Raw genomic sequence first — 12,548 nt, 5'->3', positions numbered from 1 at the left:
GAGCCTCGTGCCGCAAAGGGGGATGGGTGCCTAGCTCCATCGTGGCTGGCCTTGGAGTTCCAGTGTGGAGGGAACTGTGCTGGGGCTCATCCTCCTTCCTTTAGGAGAGCGAAAACCTTCTGGCGGGGACTCCTCCCTTGTGCTGACCCAGATTAGGCGAAGAGATGTAGTTAGTAATCAGGGAGATAAGGTAGGAGGGGGCAAGATGATTGAGTGCTTTAAAGCAAATGGTAAGGAGTTTGTGCTTGATGTGGAGGTAGATGGGCAACCACTGGAGATGCTTGAGGAGCAGGGGAACATGGACTGAACATATTTTTATAAAAATGATCCAGGCAGAAGAGTGCAGTGTGGTCTGGAGCCGGGAGAGGCAGGAAGTGGGGAGGTCACCAAGGAGACTGTTGCAGTAATCGAGGTGGGATAGGATAAAAGAAGCATGGCAGAGCTTCCCTCATCCTGGAAGTCATTCTGCTTTTCTTCTCAAGTGATGGATGGGAGAGTGAAGAGGCTTCCTACATATCCTCCCAAGTAACTGGTTTGAAGGAGTCCTAGCCTTATGGAGATTTTGAAAATGGAAGTTGTAGGATGTCCAGAAGAGCAACTGTCACACAGTTCTACCAGTCAGTGGTATTTATTGAGCCTTCGTGTCCTGAGCCCTGTACTAGGGACTTGGGAGAGGAATAGTCCAGAAGAGTTGGTAGACAAATTTCCTGCCCATAAGGAGCCAACAGTCTAGGCAGGGAGACAGACATCAAAATAAGTTACAGATAGAGGAATGGGAGAGTTCATTCATTCATTCATTCAATCGTATTTATTGAGCGTTTACTGTATGCAGAGCACTGTACTAAGCACTTGGGAAGTACAAGTTGGCAACGTATAGAGACGGTCCCTACCCAACAATGGGCTCACAGTCTAGAAGGGGGAGACAGACAACAAAACAGAACATATTAACAAAATAAAATAAATAGAATAGTAAATATTTACAAGTAAAATAGAGTAATAAATCTGTACTAACATATATACAGGTGCTGTGGGGAGGGGAAGGAGGTAGTGCAGAGGTGGGGATGGGGAGGAGGAGAGGAAAAGGGGGGCTCAATCTGAGAAGGCCTCCTGGAGGAGGTAAGCTCTCAGTAGGGCTTTGAAGGGAGGAAGAGAGCTAGCTTGGCGATGTGTGGAGGGAGGGCATTCCAGGCCAGGGGGAGGACGTGGGCTGGGGGTCGACAGCGGGACAGGCGAGAATGAGGCCCAGTGAGGAATTGAGCAACAGAGGAGTGGAGGGTGCGGGCTGGGCTGTAGAAGGACAGAAGGGAGGTGAGGTAGGAGGGGGCGTGGTGATGGAGAGCCTTGAAGCCGAGAGTGAGGAGTTTTTACCTGATGCGTAGGTTGAGTTTAAGGAATGGGAGTGTCCATAAGTGCTAAGGACCTGGAGGCAGGATGAATATCAGGTACTTAAAGGGTACAGAATGAGGGCAAATAGGAGACATGAGAGCCTAGTCATTTCTATCATCATTTCATCCAAGCATCCTTTTACCACTGTTGGAGCCTTGAATCCTGGGCTGGATTCATCTTGGGCTGTTCTCAATAATGATCTTGCCCATGATCTTATGTTAAGAGGCTGTCCTGGAAAGATCATCTATTCCCCCAAAGCTCAGCAAACCCTTCTAAGATGTCCAAGCTGGTCACCATTGAATGATCTTACCTGACCTGACCTGTGATTGCCTGCAGTGAAGTTGTGAAGGAATATTGCCTAGTGGGAAAAGCACAAGCCTGGAGTCAGGACACCTCTGTGCTTTTTTTACCCTTGAATTATTATGGTATTTAAGTGCTTACTACTTGCCGGGCACCATACTAAGCGCTGGGGTAGATACAAGATAATCACATTAGACACAGTCCATATTCCACATGGGGTTCACAGTCTTAATCCCAATTTTACGGATGAGGTAACTGAGACACAGAGAAGACAAGTGACTGGTCCAGGGTCACACAGCAAGCAAGTGGTAGAGCCAGCATTAGCACCTAGGTCTTCTTTCTCCCAGGCCTGTGCTCTTTCCACTAGGCCACACTGTTTCTTGGTTCTAATCCCAACTCTGCCACTAGCCTACTGATTGATTTTGGGCAAATCATTTCACTTCTCTTTGCCTCAGTATTCTCATCTGTAAAAATGGGGGTAAAATGCCTGTTCTCCCTCCCCCTTAGACTGTGAACCCCACATGGAACAGGGACAGCCTAACCTGATCATCTGTTATCTACAGGGCTTCATAGAGGTCTTGGAACATAGTAAGAGCTTAACTGGTCAATCAGTCATATTTATTGAGCACTTACCGGGTACAGAGCACTGTACTAAGCATTTGTGAGAGTATAGTGACTATAGAGTTGGTAGTCATGTTCCCTGCACACAAGGAGTTAATCTAGGCTGGGAGACAGGCATTAAAATAAATTATTATTATGAACATAAGTGCTCCTGGGCTGAAGGTGGGGTGAATAAAGGGTACAAATCTAAGCACAAGGGTGACACAGAAGGTGGAGGGAGAAGAAGATAATGGCTCAGTCAGGGAAGTCATCTTGGTGGAGTTGTGATTTTAGTAAGGAAATCAGTGAGGTAAGATAGGAAGGGGTAGGCAAGGGTAGGGTAGGGGAGAGGAGGGGAGCGAGTGCTTTAAAATCAATGGTAAGGGGTTTCTGTTTGATGCAGAGGTGGATGGGCAACCACTGGAAATTCTTGAGGAGGGGGGAAGCATGGACTGAACAGTTTTTAGAATAGTGATCCAGCTAGCAGGGTGAAATGTGGACAGGAGAGGGAGGAGGCCGGAGTCAGGGAGAGATGCAGTTGAGATGGAATAGGATAAGTGCTTGAATCCACGTGGTATTAGTTTGGATGGAGAGGAAAGGGCAGATCCTATCGATGTTGTGAAGGTAGAATCGACAGGATTTGGTGACATTGAATATGTGGGTTGAATGAGAGTAATGATTTGAGGATAAGGCCAGTGTCATGGGCTTGTGAGACAGGGAGGCTGGTGGTGCCAAAGGGATGGGAAAGTCACAGGGAGGACAGCGCTTGAGTGGGAAGATGAGTTTGCTTTGGACATTATTGTATTGTATTCTCCCAAGAGCTTAGAACAGTACGCTGCACTTAGTAAGTGCTCAGTAAATACCATTGATTAATTGATTGATATATTATGTTGTAGATATTGGTGGCACATCCAAGACGAGATGTCCTGAAGGCAGGCAGAAATATGAGACTACAGAGGAGGAGAGACATATAGATTTGGGAATCTTCATAGAGGTGGTAGTCGAAGTCATGGGAATGAATGCTTAGCGAAAAGCACAATTTTTAGGTCGGAAAATTCATGTTAGAATGTAGGTATGATTCAGGTGCAACTGCTGCCACTGCTGCCCCCAAGACTCCTGGGGTAAAGCCGTTGTCAGTACTGCAGCCTGAGAAAGATCTGGGAAATATCGTGGTGTAAAAACTAGCAGAATTTACAAGCAGACTGATTGGAAGGGGCAGAAACCAAGGAAGGATCCCTCAAAGGCTGCAAGGTTCTGAAACGGGGAGGTTGGCTGTGTCAGTGGGCTTCACAGTCTACCTGATTTGTGAACTGATGATATGTACAGCTACCTTTGGGCAAAGCAGAGATTATTCACCCAGTACTCCATCCTCCAAAGGGGTATGGTGGTATCAGCGCATCATCCCTCATGTCTTCTGGTGTGTGGGCTGTGTCTGCACAGCTGTATGCGCTATACAGTTTTACCTCTCAGACCCCATTCTTGGTGGAAATTTGGAGGGGATGTAGGGGTGAGGCTGTCCTGCTCTGGTAGTACCGGGATAGGGAGAGAGGGAGAGGCTTGGGACCCTCTCTGGCAGAGCAGCCCCTGAAGCTCTTTACAGCAACACTTAGAAGGGATGTATGTAATGAAGGCCGTGAGTAGACCGCACACCTTTTGGAGAACAAAGTTGCAGAAAAGTAACCTGTTTTCTTAAAGAGTTCCTGGTGTCTGTCTTCCTGTCTTTCTCTCCTCTCTCTCCTGTCTCATGTTTGAAACACTGTTCCACATATGGTGTGGAATCATCATCATCAATCGTATTTATTGAGCGCTTACTGTGTGCAGAGCACTGTACTAAGCGCTTGGGAAGTACAAATTGGCATCATATAGAGACAGTCCCTACCCAACAGTGGGCTCACAGTCTAAAGAATGTGGAATGTCCAACCCAGATACCTGGGAGGTTGTAGAGTCGCACTGTTAAAGAACTTTCTGTCTCAGTGGAAATACTGTCACCCAGGGTTTGGCAATTTCTTTGCCCAGAAAAGCCAAATGGAATGAAATTCTGAGAAGTTGTTGTGCAAAGATCCAATCATACCGTTTAAGTACGTACTGTCATGGAGGTAAAAAAATAATGGTGATATTAGTTAAATGCTTACTTTACTGTACTGTACTAAGCACTGGAGTAGAGACAAGGTAATTGGATCAGGCACATTCCCTTTCCTGTATGAGGCTCAAAATCCAAGGGATTCCCGTTTATCAAATAAGGAAATGGAGGCGCAGGGAAGTTGTGACTCGCCAAAGGTGGCAGTCAGGATTAGAACCCAGATCCTCTGACTCCCAAGTCTGTGCTCTTTTCACTAGGCAAAACTTGCAGTGTATTTATGAAGTATTGAGAGGAATAATAATTTAACGTTAATACTGAACTGACATTTATGCTTTTTTAAAGAATCTTAGAATGGAAGAGGGAGAGAAGTAGAAGGAAAAGGAGAAGATAAAAAGGAAAAGGAGAAGAATGGAGAGATAGTGAGAGAAAGAGAGATAAAGCAATCTTATTTCTGGTGATTTTGGTTTGGAAATCAGGGAGAGTGGATGGCAGAGTTGCTAAGCACCATGCCTACTGTTGTTACAGTCCCACTCAGCCCCTCTTCCTCCTCTTCCTGCACTACCACTGCTGCTTCGCTTTTCTGGACCAGACAGATGACTGAATAATAATAATGATAATAATGGTATTTGTTAAGCGCTAACTATGTACCAAGCACTGTTCTAAGCACTGGGGTAGATACAGGGTAATCGGGTTGTCCCACATGGGGCTCACAGTCTTCATACCCATTTTACAGATGAGGTAACTGAGGCCCAGAGAAGTTAAATGGCTTGCCCAAGCAGACAAGTGTCCGAGCCGGGGTTAGAACCCACATCCTGTGACTCCCAAGCCCGTAGCCTTTCCACTAAGCCACAATCTCCAGCAGTTGTGAGGCCACAGTGAGTGTGGGCAGCATCTGGCTGAACTCACCCCCTCCAGAGCTTCCCAGCTCGGCCTGCTATCTACAGTCACCACTGTCAGTGTGCAGGCCGGCTGGCCCAGAGGCTCCCCATGCCCCCTGTCTGGGCACCTGTGGGAGATGGGCGGTCTCCTTCCTGCCCGGCTTGGCCAGATGCCTTGTTGCCCGCTGCTCGCTCATGATGGCAGTGGGTGGGTGGCCCACGAGTGAGGAGGGATGGAAGGGAGCCATGTGCCATCAGGAAGGAGGACGGGTCACTCCCGTGGGTGTCATTCGTGGAAGGGGCAAGAGGGTGAGGAGGAGGGCAAGAGAAGCTTCAGCTCCCCCGACCTCTGGTGAGGATGAAGTGGGGGCAAACAGTAGAGTCACCATCTAGGATCCACCTGGGATCTCCTCTGGCTCACAGGGGCAGGGTGGACCAGCTGCTTCCTGCCCAAAAAGCACTGGGTGCAGAGCCAGTGGCGGTGCCCTCCCCGTGCCCAGGTCATGGAGGCCTGGCCTTGAGAGTCCATTTGGTTCCAAAAAGATCACACGTTTTAGGTTACAAGCTCCGCTCTGTCCCCTTAACCACAGTGCTGCCACTTCCACCTCATATCGAAAAGCAGTGGTTCATTCTGTTTCAGTAGTTCTGTGCATAATAGTTATAATCATTATGGTATTTGTTAAGCGCTTGCTAGGTGCCAGGCATTGTTCTAAGCTCCGGAGTAGGTATAAGGTAATCATGTTGTACTCAGTCCCTGTCCCACATAAGGCACACAGTCTTATTTCTGATTGTATTGATAATAATAATACCTGTGGTCGTTCATTCTCAGTCTCTTTTGCAGGCTCCTCCTCCCCCTCACATCCCCTTACTGTGGGGGTTCCCCAGGGATCAGTGCTTGGTCCCTTTCTGTTCTCGATCTACACGCACTCCCTTGGTGACCTCATTCGCTCCCACGGCATCAACTATCAGCTCTACGCTGATGACACCCAGATCTACATCTCTGCCTCTGCTCTCTCCCCCTCTCTCCAGGCTCGCATCTCCTCCTGCCTTCAGGACATCTCCATCTGGATGTCTGCCCGCCACCTAAAACTCAACATGTCCAAGACTGAACTCCTTGTCTTCCCTCCCAAACTCTGCCCTCTCCCTGACTTTCCCATCTCTGTTGACGGCACTACCATCCTTCCCATCTCACAAGCCCGCAACCTTGGTGTCATCCTCGACTCCGCTCTCTCATTCACCCCTCGAATCCAAGCCGTCACCAAAACCTGCCAGTCTCAGCTCCACCACATTGCCAAGATCCGCCCTTTCCTCTCCATCCATACCACTACCCTGCTCGTTCAAGCTCTCATCCTATCCCGTCTGGATAGGAAGGCATCAGCCTTCTCTCTGATCTCCCATCCTCTTGTCTCTCTCCACTTCAATCCATACTTCATGCTGCTGCCCGGATTGTCTTTGTCCAGAAATGCTCTGGGCATGTTACTCCCCTCCTCAAAAATCTCCAGTGGCTACCAATCAATCTGCACATCAGGCAGAAACTCCTCACCCTGGGCTTCAAGGCTGTCCATCACCTTGCCCCCTCCTACCTCACCTCCCTTCTCTCCTTCTACAGCCCACCCCGCACCCTCCGCTCCTCTGCCGCTAATCTCCTCACCGTACCTCATTCTCGCCTGTCCCACCATCGACCCCCGGCCCACGTCATCCCTCAGGCCTGGAATGCCCTCCCTCTGCCCATCCGCCGAGCTAGCTCTCTTCCTCCCTTCAAGGCCCTACTGAGAGCTCACCTCCTCCAGGAGGCCTTCCCAGACTGAGCCCCTTCCTTCCTCTCCCCTTCGTCCCCCTGTCCATCCCCCCCATCTTACCTCCTTCCCTTCCACACAGCACCTGTATATATGTATATATGTTTGTACATATTTATTACTCTATTTATTTTACTTGTACATATCTATTCTGTTTATTTTATTTTGTTAGTATGTTTGGTTCTCTGTCTCCCCCTTTTAGATGGTGAGCCCACTGTTGGGTAGGAACTGTCTCTATATGTTGCCAACTTGTACTTCCCAAGCGCTTAGTACAGTGCTCTGCACACAGTAAGCTCTCAATAAATACGATTGATTGATTGGTATTTGTTAAGCACTTATTAGATGCCAGGTGCTATACTAAGCACAAGATAATTGGGTTGATAATTGGGGCTCATGGTCTCAATCCCCATTTTACAGGTGAGGTAACTGAGGCCCAGAGTAGTAAAATCACTTGCCCAAGGTCGCACAGCAGACAGGTGGCAAAGCTGGGATTAGACCATTTGCTTCTGCTCTTGTCTTGTGTAATGTTCCTAAGCTTTGCACAGCTTCCCCTCAAGAAGGGATACGTGTATACTGTTGGGTCCGAGATTAGTGGTCATGTCGGGATGGCCACGGATTTGGGACTTGGGTAGACGTGATCTCAAGAAACTGTCCTTTTCTTGATCTGGTAAAGCTTTAGGAAGCATCCTTGTTCTTTAAATCTGTGGCAAGAGCGCACTTGCAGCAGAGCCTTTGTAAAATGACCCCAAGGTTTGTCATGGGAGTAAATTGCCCTGACGCTGTTCCTACAGAGCCCAGAATTTTCTGCCAGCCCTTCTCCGGACAGTGACTCGGGAAACTCTGTGGAAGGGCACTCGGAGCCCTCCTGGTGTAAGGACATCAAGTTTGATGACAGCGACAATGAGCAGATGGCCGAAGAAGGGGAGGATTCATTGGCCAGTGAGTCTCATCTTTGACCTGTTTGCGTCTGAGGAAGAAGAGTTGGGGGGCTTCGTTCTCTTTGGAGATTGAAGGGAATCGAGACGCTCCTCAGTAACGTCGACCTGTCGGTAGATCCAGTATTTTCTCATTACATGCTTGGAAGGGTGTTGGCGTTAGGAAGTATCCACCTAGTCTCTAATTCTCAGCAGCTTAAAAATAACTGAGCTAATAATAACACTGCTGACAACTTGCTTGATTCATCACGTTGGTAGCTGACTTTCTTTTTGCAGAAAATCCAGCCCACCTCTTTGTTTTTCGCACCAGTCCTCCACTTAGCTTCCTCACGTTGATGAAAAGGCCGTTCAGAGTCCATGAAAATACTGTGTCCATTTTGGTTATTGCACATTGGGCTTGTGTATTAAAGACCATTTTTCTCCTCCCCCCTCTAATCCCCTAATGCGCCCCGTTTTTACTCCCCTCTCCTTCCTGTATTTCTTCCCCTCCCCCCACCCAACGGGAAAAGATTCCGCCAGCCCTAGCAAGCGTCCGTCAGTCAGCAGCTTCCAGTCCACAGTGGACAGTGATTCAGCAGCTTCCATCAGCTTGAACGTGGAGCTGGACAACGTGAACTTCCATATCAAGAAGCCCTCCAAGTACCCACACGTACCCCCTCACCCTGCCGACCAGAAAGGTAGGAGGCAGTCACAGGTGGCCAGATGCAGGATGGAGAGCCTGGACCATGACCTGGATTTCATTGCATGAGTTCCTCCCCGGCTTCCCCGCCCTCTCCTCCCTGGATGGCAGAGGGGATTTGCTGTCTCGGTTTTAAGTTGGTTCCTTTCCGTCTGTTTTCTCCCTCAGCATCTTGAAGTCCGGTGGGATCCTGCGGCCCCTAAAGGGCCTTTATCCTGCAAGTCTTCCCTCGGCATGGCGTTTCTTTGAAATGGTCTTCTGGTTGTTATGTTCTGCTCTTTGTCCCGTTCCTCTATTTGCAGCGTAGATTTTCAAGACTGAAAATTTCCTGTACAGTAGTGTCTTTAACTTGGGAAATGTCCATTCAGGCTAATTATCCTTTGTTATGCTAGTTTGGTTAAAAAAAAAATCCCTCTCCCTGCTGTTGAGCATTTCCTCGCTATTTACCCATAAACCCATACGGATCCACTGGCCATATTCTACTGTCTGGTTTAGAACTGATATTCCACTCCCATTAAGTAAAACAAATAAACAAACCAAAAAAAAAATTCCCAAACGAACTCCTGATTCAAGTTTTCTTCCACTTTCTAAATGTATTCAGAAATGACTAAATTCAGGGAACAGGTGAGCCAAATTTTCCCAGTGAATAAGCATTTCCCTGACAGCAAATTAATCCCCCCGGGAAGCTGCATTATCCATTTCAAACCTCTCGATGCAGACTTCATACATTTCTGCTCCCTTTCCTAGTGGGGTCTCAGAGAGACGTGCTAGTGCACTGTCCCTAGCGCTGCCAGTTGTGGATCGTGTAAGCTGTAATTAGACTTTGGATTTTCTGACTTCAGCTCGATCCATACTTCATGCTGCTGCCCGGATTATTTTTGTCCAGAAATGCTCTGGACATATTACTCCCCTCCTCAAAAACCTCCAATGGCTACCGATCAATCTGCGCATCAGGCAGAAACTCCTCACCCTGGGCTTCAAGGCTCTCCATCACCTCGCCCCCTCCTACCTCACCTCCCTTCTCTCCTTCTACTGCCCAGCCCGCACCCTCCGCTCCTCCACCACTAATCTCCTCACTGTACCTCGCTCTCGCCTGTCCCGCCATCGACCCCCGGCCCACGTCATCCCCCGGGCCTGGAATGCCCTCCCTCTGCCCATCCGCCAAGCTAGCTCTCTTCCTCCCTTCAAGGCCCTGCTGAGAGCTCACCTCCTCCAGGAGGCCTTCCCAGACTGAGCCCCTTCTTTCCTCTCCCCCTCGTCCCCCTCTCCATCCCCCCATCTTACCCCCTTCCCTTCCCCACAGCACCTGTATATATGTATATATGGTTGTACATATTTATTACTCTATTTATTTATTTATTTATTTATTTTACTTGTACATTTCTATCCTACTTATTTTATTTTGTTGGTATGTTTGGTTCTGTTCTCTGTCTCCCCCTTTTAGACTGTGAGCCCACTGTTGGGCAGGGACTGTCTCTATGTGATGCCAATTTGTACTTCCCAAGCGCTAGTACAGTGCTCTGCACATAGTAAGCGCTCAATAAATACGATTGATTGATTGATTGATTGACTACCCCGCTCCCCTGGAAATTCATGTCTCTGTGGCTTTTAGGAGACTTTACCCACCTGCTCCCTCCTCTCTTGCATCAAGGCTCCTGGAACTCCAAACTTGCTAGTTCCCTCTTTTTTATTTTTATTGTTTTTAATGGTATTTGTTAAGCACTTACTGTGCATCAAACCCTGTTCTGAAAGCTGGGGTAGATACAAGTTAATTAGGTTGGACACTGTCTCTTTCCCTCAGTCGAGGCATTGTAGCCTAGTGGATAGAGCCCTGGCCTGGGAATCAGAAGGACCTGGGTTCTAATCCTGGCCCTGCCACTTGTCTGCTGTTTGACCCTGGGCAAGTTAGTTATCTTACCTGTTCCTCAGTTGCCTCATCTGTAAAATGGGAATTAAGACTCTGAGCCCCATTGGGACAGAGAATGAGTCCAGTCTTTTTTGCTTGTATCTACCCCAGCTCTTAGTATACTATCTGACACATTGTAAGTGCTTAGCAAATACCGTAAAAAAAGTAGGGCGAGCAGGAGAACTGAGGCACAGTGAAGTTTAGTGAGTCACCCAAGGTCATTCAGCAACCAGTTGGCAGAGCTAGGATTAGAACTCAGGTCCTTTAACTCCAGGCCCATGCTCCTTCCACTAGGCCATGCTACTTCTCTGTATCCTGTGATATGGCTATGGAGGGAAACTGTGGAGACTGTGGCGGAGGCTGGATGGACACTGGTGTGGCAAGGGAGTGGTGAGGTGGTAGTGAGGCATAGGTTTAAAGTAGGGTATCATTGGTAGGTGTGGGTTAGGGGTGTAAGTAAAGAAACAAAGGGCTAAGTGTGACTGGCCTGATCATCAGCTGGGAGTGCCAGGGACCTTTCTGGAGACTTCAGCAGTAGCAGTGAGCAAGTATGGGCTTCCGAGGTAGAAACCTACAGGATTTCCTGGTGCCGTGAAGTCAGTGCAGCATCCCAAAAGGCCTTGCTTGGTCAAGGACCTAGCCCAGCACCAGGAAAGGGAAGAAATGCAGTGTAATTGAAGTTGTTGATTCTGTATGCCGGGATGCTAATTTAGAATAGGGGGCACAGGTAGTTTCCTGCCTGAAAGATGGAGCACTGAAAGAAAAACATATTACTGCCCAGAACTTGGATGTCAGTTCTGTGGGGCAGTAGGGACTACTCTCCACTTTAGTTACTGAGGAAGAGCATTGTACTTGGGAAGAGCTCTTGGGAGAGTACAGTAGAGCTGGCAGACATAGCGTCTGCCCTTACGGAGCTTGCAGCCTAGAGGGGAGGTGGTAGACATGAAATAATTTACAGATAGGAGTAAAGTGGATGTGTAGATGAGTAAGTGCTTAAATAGTAGGGTATTAAGTTGATTTGCACATAAGTGCCTATTTGGTGCAGGAATGCAGAGGTGGTAGTTGGGACTATGACCAGGGGAGAATATTTCAACTTTGTAAAATTAAATTGGGTCCCTTTGAAATTCTTGGTGTGTGTGTGTATATGTATGTATCTGTACATATCTATATGTGTATATATTTTTTCTCCAGAACTCCCACCTGTTGAGAAGTTAAGTATTAGAATATTATGTACCTACACAAAGACAAAATAGATGAAAAAAATCTTAACTAAAGCCTAGTTTAAAATTTGTACTTCTGCAAGGCATCAATTAGCCACTCAAGATTCTTGTTGAAAATACTGCCTTTTAAATCGCATTGTACTTTCCAAGTGCTTAATACAGTGCTTTGCACACAGTAAGCACTCGATAAATATGATTGAATGAATGAATTAGAAAATTTGCAATGTCTTGATAAACTTAATCTCCTTATCTTGTGTTATGTAAGTTGTACATGCGTCCTCCATTTTACACGAAGAGAAAACAGGCCCTTTAGATAAAGTGGTTGCCAGATAGAGCTGGCTAATGTTCTCACTGGGCTTCTATTTATCAGACTGGGAGATCCCTGTTAACTACTGAATGAGATTGAGATCAATCCTATGTCAAGGTTGGGAGGTGAACTTTATGGAGAGTGTTTTGTGATGAGTTTGTATCTTGTGAAATTACATTTGAAACTGAGGTTCCTTAGAAGGATGTGTGAACTTGGACTACATCTATCAACCTTAATTCTGTGACTATTACTTTGAACTTAAAAAACAAAACAAAACCTAAAAAAACCCTTCCCTTGACCCTTGCTCCCTCCAGTTATCACCCCATCTCCCTTCTACCATCCCTCTCCAAACTCCTTGAGCAAGTTGTCTACACCCTCTCACTCCAGTTTCTCTCCTTGACCTCCTCCAGCCTGGCTTCTGTCCCCCTTCACTCCACAGAAACTGCCCTCTTCAAAGGTCA

The 12,548-nt window shown here is 47.5% G+C and overlaps 1 protein-coding gene across 5 annotated transcripts in view; it reads left to right on the top strand.

Moving 5' to 3' along the window:
* The window catches only part of PIKFYVE (phosphoinositide kinase, FYVE-type zinc finger containing), a 153,083-nt gene that overhangs the window by 60,482 nt on the left and 80,053 nt on the right, over positions 1–12,548 (top strand). For 4 of the 5 annotated variants that reach the window (XM_038766413.1, XM_038766412.1, XM_038766411.1 and 1 more), the window contains 2 exons: positions 7,832–7,979; positions 8,485–8,652. In XM_038766413.1, the coding sequence (XP_038622341.1) occupies positions 7,832–7,979; positions 8,485–8,652 (316 nt within the window). The remainder of the gene's footprint in view (positions 1–7,831; positions 7,980–8,484; positions 8,653–12,548) is intronic. The other variant, XM_038766414.1, reaches the window with a different exon arrangement.

This window comes from Tachyglossus aculeatus, chromosome 25 (assembly GCF_015852505.1).
Source record: "Tachyglossus aculeatus isolate mTacAcu1 chromosome 25, mTacAcu1.pri, whole genome shotgun sequence".
NCBI classification, from domain to species: Eukaryota; Metazoa; Chordata; class Mammalia; order Monotremata; family Tachyglossidae; genus Tachyglossus; species Tachyglossus aculeatus.
This window is presented reverse-complemented; position numbering and strand designations above follow the sequence as displayed.